The sequence below is a fragment of the Monodon monoceros genome, unplaced genomic scaffold (assembly GCF_005190385.1).
Source record: "Monodon monoceros isolate NGI ecotype Baffin Bay Population unplaced genomic scaffold, NGI_Narwhal_1 Super_Scaffold_13, whole genome shotgun sequence".
NCBI lineage: Eukaryota > Metazoa > Chordata > Mammalia > Artiodactyla > Monodontidae > Monodon > Monodon monoceros.
This window is the reverse complement of record NW_021703769.1, coordinates 71,554,528-71,562,539: the sequence shown is the minus strand read 5'-3', so window position 1 is coordinate 71,562,539 and position 8,012 is coordinate 71,554,528. Positions and strand designations below refer to the sequence as shown.

Below are 8,012 nucleotides of genomic sequence, written 5' to 3'. Positions count from 1 at the left end.
GTGCCTGGGAAGTGGAGGATAGAGCCTGGGGAGCTGGCACAATAGCGCAGTCCCAAGGGAAAGAGTTGACTCGTGGAAGGAGGGAGGACAACTCCGCCTGGCCAAGGAAACAGCCTAAAGAAGGGCGTGGGTCAGGATGGCACTGTTGGGGGGAAATGTATCCTGTGGCAAGATAAAAGAGCCACAAATGTACTCATGAAACCGCAACCAAGACAAGGCCCGCAGAAAGTGAGCTGGACAGTTAGAAAAGGGAGAGAAACAGGGAGGAGCTCCCCAGCCACCAAAGGGAGCTTTTCAAGGCCAGTGCGAATCCTGTGTGGTGCTCCAAGGACAAAGGTGCTTCAAGGGCAAAGTACGACCCTGCCTGAAAAAGTATCAGCGTTACACCCCTTAGCACCCCTTACTGGACTCTTACTCGCCCTCCCCACCATGTTGCGATGGTTACAAAATTCCTGAGCCCACCTGGGCGACACCCACCTGGGCAACAGGACCTGTCCCAAATAAGGAAAGGCATCTGGCCTGTCCCACTCCCACCCTAGAGAAGGAAGGTATATGTGCCCCGACCAATCGGTAAACGAAATTTTCACCTCGGACCAGTCCTTTGTTTTTTTGCTATAAAAACTGATCAATAGCACATGTTCCTGCTCAGCTCTCCCAGACTACTAGGAAGTCGGCCCACTGTTCTGGCAGCAACGCTTCCCTCTAATAAATTGTCTTCTTTACATTCTGCTCGTGTCTGGAAATTCTTTTCCAACCTGCGTTCAGACCACAACACTCTGGACCGGGGAGCTGGGAGGTCTCTGCTAGGAGGGCTGGGGGCAGGAACTGGGCTTGCGGACTGAGGGGTTCTCTGAAGCTGGTAATCTTTGGAGGCGAAGGAAGGGGGAGGGGGCTCCAGGGGTGCAGGAGTTTCTCTGACTGGGGCAATGTTTGAACATGTTAATATGGCAAGGAGCCACCAGGGAGAACAGAAGTGGATCCTGTGGATGGAGGAAGGGAAACAAGGATCTGCCCCAGACCAGGGAGAGGCATCTGGTGGAAAGGAGGCCAGGCACACAGGGACAGGAGGCCAGAGGCTGTCGATCAGGCCAGCTCCTGATCTCACCTGGCTTACGCTTTGTGAGGCCATAGAGGCTGCAGAGATGCAAAAGGGAGGCTGGAGTTCTCACCAGGGCAGAAAGGACATGTCTGCCATCCTGCACTGTGGGAGGCAGGGCCTCTTCAAGCCAGTGGTGTCGGTGTGACTTTCTTACATATTCCCCAACTTCTCAGCTCTATTTCAGGAGACAAATGCTTTCAAGTCTATTTTCCTGAAATGTTAACTTGGAAGGCATTTCTTTGCTGACCTGGCTTTTGTGTTTAGTATTAGGCCACTCATTCTGCACTTTTTTCTCCACTATCATTTTGCTCTGAAGTTCCATTAACCCAGTGCTTTTTACTGGGGGGAAGGAGATACTCTTATTTCACAGGTGTGTGGCTTAGGTTACAATGTCATAGGATAAACATGGGGCGTCTTCCTGGAGGATAATTTTTACACCAAGATTTTCAGGAAAAGTATCTATGTTAAGATAAAAATGATACATTAGAGTATAGGTAAGCCTTTAAAATATTTGAGCTTTTAGAGATAGCTTGGGCAGGTGTCCTCTCCCCTCCAGGATAACCAGTACCGCATAGCCACCCCCTTGGCAGACAGTCTAAGATGCCTCCCTTCGGTTCATCCTCCCTGAGAGTTCTACTTCGGAACATCATCTATCTTCTTTTCATCTTCCCTGCCCAACTCAGTTTATGTCTTAGGACCAATCTTTGAACAGGTCACTGTCTCCCTACCTCCAATCCTTCCCATTCCAGTCTATTCCTGACACAGATGCTATTACTTTACAGAAATGTGAATCTAGTTATATCACTCTTTAAAACATTAAACAACCCACCACCACTTACAATTCCTGCCTATTTCTCTACTTGAGTTCCACTCTTGTTCAATGTCCCAGCAGTGCTCACCGCTTCCAAAACCCCTTGGTTACAGTCCTTTCTCTCATACTTCGAGGACTTTACACCCCCTTCCTCTGCCTGGAATGCCCTTTCCAAATGCCTCATGCACTAAACTGGAGACTCTTCCTTTAAGATTCAGTTCTAGCATTCTCTCATTTTTTTCTGGAAAGTTACCCCAGTTTCTCCCCCACCCATGTGTTTCTGTGTTTGTCATGAAGATATTTGTGCATACCTGCCCAGGAGATTATAAGCCCTGAGGAGGGGGCAGTGCCTGTGGTTATTACTCAAATACCGACATATTTGTTGAGGTTGAAATATACTCCAAGTCCCTTCCGGGAGCCAGAAAACTGAAATATATAGCTCAGTGTTTCATCAGGTCAAAATCTAAGGTATCACAGTTTATCAATGAACAGCAATAAAACTCTGAAACTCTCCAACTCAAATGCATCTGTGAGAAATTCTACAACTTCATCAATGTATCAGATTTTAAGAACTCATTCCTATTTAATCTAGCCTAGGATACAGGAGAAAAGTGACAGAATTTTAGTTTTATTTTCTGCGTGTCAACATGCTTATTAATACAGACTTTAGTCTGATAAAATCTGACCCCAGCATGTTAACTGTTTCCATTTGGAATTGGTTAAATCAGAGAAAAACTTAGTTTCGAATATATAGTATCAAAAATAAATATACACTTAATGTGGTCTTATCTGTTTATGATACCAAAAGGTTTTCTTCTCCCAAAATAAAAGTTCTAAGATAAATTCCAGATTCCTTTGAATGAAAACAAAAACAAATACCACCTTCTAAAACAGTGAGCTTACAAAACAATGCAGCGCACTGCTAGGCACACTTAGTGTAAAAGGAAAGTATGTTCGCTGAGAAGGAAATTTGAAACATGACTGTAAAACTTTATGAAAAATTATAACAAGGCCTTTACTTTATTTACTTTTAGCTAGTTCATAAATACCAGAAGAGAAACTGGACGGTTTGTGAGGAAACTTATAAAAATTTTTCCATAAAGCAAACTTAGAAATCCTTCCCTTTTGGCTCCGTTTTCCAATCCTCCTTCACTGTGTTGAAGAGAGATCAAGTTCTTCCAGGTTTTTGCTTAGGTGGGTGGTTTCCAGACTGACTGGACTCTCCAGGTAGGTGGTTCCTGCACAGCGCTTTCCGGTCACTGGATCTATGACTTGTCCAACTTTGAAAATTATCTCAGCCAGTTCATGCTTCACGTGCTTTGTTTTCGGGACAGGTAGAGCTTTGAGAAGCACAATATCTCCAACGGTGCACTGCTGGAGAGCATCGTGGGCAAAGTAGGTTTTTCGCTTATTAAAATACTGTTGAGAGAAGGAGGAAACAAATCAGTAGTTCCCATCTATGACCTGGCAATGCAGTACAAAATCTGAAAAAGGAATGCGCAGAAAACAAGCTGGAACTTGGGGGAAAAAATAGATAACATACTTATGGAGACTTCCAATACAAAAATTAGCTGCTTAATTTCTGGAAAACGGCAATGACTTTTCCAGAACTGATCTTGTCTGGAGCTCTCCTGCTTATTTCCTGCAGTACCCTTGCTCTATCAATTATCATCCTCTTCTACAATATTTAAATTCTTCCTTCCCAGTAAAGCCTTCTCTCCAGCCTAAAAACACACTATCTCACCACTAGCTGTGTGATTTGGGACAAGTCACTTAACTACTCCAAGCTCAGGTTTTTTTTCCCCACCATAAAATGAGGCTCCAATGCCTGCGCCTCTAAAGTTATCAAGAGAATGAAACATTATAATGTTCATAAAGCACTTAGCTTCATGCCTCACTCAAAGTATTGCAAACAAGCCACAGATGAGAACTAGAATCACCTATTCCTCAAGACAACCCTGCCACAGCATGTAGTCCCATTTAACAGATGAGAAAAACAAGCTCAAGGAGGTGAAGTAATGTGCATGGCTAGTAACCAACAGCCAGTACTCAAACTAAGGCCCTCTGATTCTAAGGCCAATGATCATGCCATCACTCTTCAACTTGCTCCTGTGGTTTTGGTTTTGTTTTTGCTTTGGGATCAAGCCATTTCATTGAGAGGCTTCGAGGGAGAGTCGAAGGGCTAGGAGGACAATGAGATCCAACGTCCTTCTCCCGGCTGGGATCTCCCCAGCATCACAAGACCCTGAAAAGGCTCCTGTGTTTTTGATCCTAGATAACAAACAGCATTTGTGCCCACCAGTGTGCCCAACCTTGAATGCAGAAACATCCTTGGCACTTCCCCCTCCCTCCCTTGCACATCTACCAAATCAAGGACGCTGTCCCTTCTTTCCTGAAATCTTTTTCCACTCCATCCTCACTGCTCCCAGGACTGTTCAGTTCTTTACTATTTCCATCCTAGACATCTGCAATAACCTCCTTACCCATTTCCTTACCTCCACTCCTCATCCCTATCTCTGTCTCCTTTGCTTATAGGATGAAATCCAAAACACAACATAAAAGACCCTTCATACTCCAGCTCTAATCCTTCTCGTGTTCATTCAACAACAGCATCTACTTAGTGCCAAGCTCTGGGCTCAACATTGCCGAACCACTTGCTGCTCCAGTTAGAATGTCATGCCCTTTCATGTGTAAGGAATTAATAAACAGAAACCTCAATTAAACAGAGTCAGGAGACCAGAAGGGGAAGCTCTCACACCCTGTGATGATAGCAGAGCTCAACAGGAAGAAAGACATGCTCTTCTTTCCCGGCAACAACTCAGCCAGTCAAGAGTCATGGACTCTTTGTTTACCATCCCCTCCCAACTTCCTTTCCCCTCTGTAAAAGCACTCTCCTCCCCGGTCACCGCACCACTTTTGTGGGAGACTCGCATGTGGCTCATCATGTTGCAGACCCTGAATTGCAATTCTCTGCTGATCCCGAATAAACCCATTTTTGCTGCCGAAATAACTAGCAGTCTATTTGTTTTAGGTAAATACATGGCTAAAAGAACTTCCACAAACTATTCATCATGGAATGACTCCCCCAACTCCTCCTGCCCCCAACTGGTCCTCTGGATAAAATCCTTTTGGAGCTTCAGCTCATATGTCTTATATAATCAAGAATGCTCTCGTCAGCAACGTGGGAAGGAAGAACGAGGAGTCTTCTGCTCCCACAGTACTTTGCACATAGAATGACTACAGCAGTTAACAGACTGAATTGAAATCAACTCTATGTGTCTCTAAAATGTGAGTGTGAACCATGATTAACTCACTTTGTTACACCCACAGACCAGCACAATGTCTGGTGTGCAGCAGATGCTCAATGCACCTTTACTGACAGGGGAGTGTTTTTCTGCTCAGAACCCAGAACATGTTGGTGATTTATCAATGCCACCTGAAAATAGAGATGTTCCTTACCTTTAATAAATAGGGATCCAGAACAAGTCTGGTCACTCTCACTTTAGCAGTTTTTTGCATTGCTGTCCCAATCACCTTCCCCACGACCCATTTGGCATGGACAGATGAACGAGCTATTGACATTGCGTGGCTCTGGTCACCTGTAAACAAATTCCAAAGTTCAATATTCTGATGGTTGTGACTCACCAAATGAATTTTGTCACTAGAACTGCCCCAGTTCAGAAACAGCTTTTGTTGGCCCTCTGGAATCACCGCTTTAGAGTTGCTTAAACGTTTCATTATTTTCTTAACTACTCAACCTCCCATCTTTATACTGTTTACAAAGCTGTAATTTTAACCTCTCTAAGCCTCAGTTTCCCCCTCTGCAAAATGGGAATAACAACAGGGCTTACTCACAGGAGTGCTTTGAAGGTTTAACCTGTAAGGTGCCCGACAGCGCTAATAAACACTGGCCTTTACTGGCGTCCCTACTGCTTTCCACCCCGCTGGGCTGCCTCTCCCCAGACGCTCACAGCCTGGCTACTTGGGGCACGAAAGGCCGACGCGGCGAGGCCGTGGTGTCCTCTCCACCGGAGACCTTGACTTGGCATTGCTTTCGGGATCAATTAATAGTGAGTCCATGCCGCCCAGCCTGAGGAAGGTTGGGGGTGATTGATCCCTTCGCCCCTAAAACCCCGAGGTCGGGTGACTCGACTCGACTCGCCTGGAGGGCTCCCACGACGCGGCGCTTCGGTCTCCGAAATCCACCGCACTTCTACCGCGAAGCCCGGCGGCGGTCACCTACAGAGTCCACTGTTCCGGCGCACGCCCTGCGGAGCGCCGACCGGAGCGTGATGGCGTCACGTCGCACGCAGGTCGCTCCACCCCGGACTGCCCTCTCATTGGCCGCGAGTCCCCTCAGTCCTGGGCGGGGTTAAAGTCAGGGCTCCGCCCACTCCTCCTTAAAAGGAGCCGCGGGCTGTGGCTTAACTGGAGACCTTGACCTCTGCTTTCCACACCTGCACGGCGGCTGGAGCGCTGGGATTCGGCCTTTCCTTTATCCGTTCCACTTAGTTTCCCTCTTTTTCTGTTGAGCTCCCAGGCATTGGACAAGGCCTTCCAAATCAAAGGAACTTAATTCATTCGTCAAACGTTGAAACATTGGACGCTGCCAAATGGTGAGACTGAAATGTTCAAGGGTTTCCACCCCCAGCAGTTGTATTTAAGATAAAGTTCGGGAGATTTTTATGTCTAGAATGACTTTAGGTGTTAATTTTCAATATCTGTGAGATGGAGAGAAGTCTGGTGTGGGTACATATACATGTGGGCTGCTGCTGACGCCTTCTCAGAAGGAAGGCTGGGAACGTATTAGGCTCTTGTTAGGGTATTGCTAGACTAGGAGGGAGCTAATGGAGGGTTAAAAAAAAAAAGTGGTGTCATTAGATTGAAGTGTGAATTCAGATAAAGAATTAAGGCCAAGGGCACGCTTAGTAAGTGAATTTAAAAGGAGAGATGGTGGTGGGGAGAGTGTGAGATGTTTGAAATTTCAGAAATGGGAGCTAATTTTCAATGAAAGTGGTAATAACTTTATATGCATTATTTCATATGAACAAAAACTTTTCTGGGATATCATATTTCTCTCTAGCTATGAACTTAAATTCCTTTCTTTTACAAGCAAGCTTACAACTTCTCTTGTTAATAAAACCAATGACATACCCAGAGTGATTTTTTTTTAAGATTATTTATTTATTTATTTTTGGCTGTGTCGGGGCTTAGTTGTGGCATGCTGGATCTTCACTGAGGCATGCGGGATCTTCCGTTGCAGCGCGTGCATCTCTCTAGTTGTGGTGTGTGGGTTTTCTCCTCTCCAGTTGTGGCACGCAGGCTCCAGTGCGCTCAGGCTCTGTAGTTTCAGGCATGTGGGCTCTAGTTGAGGTGCGCGAGCTCAGTAGTTGTGGTGTGCGGGCTTAGTTGCCCCGTGGCATGTGGGATCTTAGTTCCCTGACCAGGTATTGAACTTGTGTCCCCTGCATTGTAAGGTGGATTCTTTACCACTGGACCACCAGGGAAGTCCCCCCAGAATGATTTTTTAAAATGCAAATCAAATCATTTCACACCATCGAAGGTAGAAAAAACATCTGCTGATTTTTTCCAACCCTCATTGGGAGGAAAACTTTCCCTCTACTAACAGGTTTGAGTGTTGATGGTGGGGCTGTGAATGAAGTGATAATAGATTACCAGGGGAAAAGACAAGGTTTATTTACACATGCATGCAGGAGCAGATGAAGAGACTCCTGGACAACTAGAAATAGGAGATTATATACCAACTTAATAGGGGGAAGGAAGGAGGGAGAAAGGGCCTCTAGGAAAACAAGTGGACTTTTAGGAAAGGCAGATGGGGTTTTATGAGAACAATGGAAAGTATAACAGTTTGTGATAATGTTTGTTTGTACAATTTCTCATCCTGGTGCCAGTGGTTTGTTGGTCTCCTTCCTAGCTGGAATCTCCCCTGAGAGGGGATTTACGGCAGCTTCACTCTTAGAAAGCTCTGCCTTTAGGTACTTCCCTGGTGGTCCGGTGGGTAAGACTCCTTGCTCCCAGTGCAGAGGGCCCGGGTTCGATCCCTGGTCAGGGAACTAGATCCCACTTTTTTCAACTAAGGAG

The 8,012-nt window shown here is 45.8% G+C and overlaps 1 protein-coding gene across 2 annotated transcripts; it reads right to left on the bottom strand.

Moving 5' to 3' along the window:
* Positions 1–2,905: 2,905 nt before the first annotated feature.
* On the bottom strand, positions 2,906–6,183 carry MRPS17 (mitochondrial ribosomal protein S17). 2 transcript variants are annotated; one of them, XM_029221385.1, is made up of 3 exons: positions 6,073–6,183; positions 5,370–5,509; positions 2,906–3,329 (listed from the first exon to the last, which is right to left on the bottom strand). In XM_029221385.1, exons 2-3 carry the CDS (start codon positions 5,490–5,492, stop codon positions 3,060–3,062), a joined length of 393 nt encoding a protein of 130 aa, XP_029077218.1. In that variant the 5' UTR covers positions 5,493–5,509; positions 6,073–6,183; the 3' UTR covers positions 2,906–3,059. The 2 variants fall into 2 exon arrangements, with proteins under 2 accessions (XP_029077218.1, XP_029077219.1); XM_029221386.1 differs by lacking the exon at positions 6,073–6,183 and adding an exon at positions 5,882–5,985.
* Positions 6,184–8,012: the final 1,829 nt, after the last annotated feature.

Coding starts and splice junctions, on each gene's coding strand:
- MRPS17 (XM_029221385.1), bottom strand. CDS start 5,492: ATGTCAATAGCTCGTTCATCTGTCCATGCCAAATGGGTCGTGGGGAAG. Junction 3,330..5,369: donor TGGATCCCTATTTATTAAAG/GTAAGGAACATC, acceptor TTCTCTCAACAG/TATTTTAATAAGCGAAAAAC.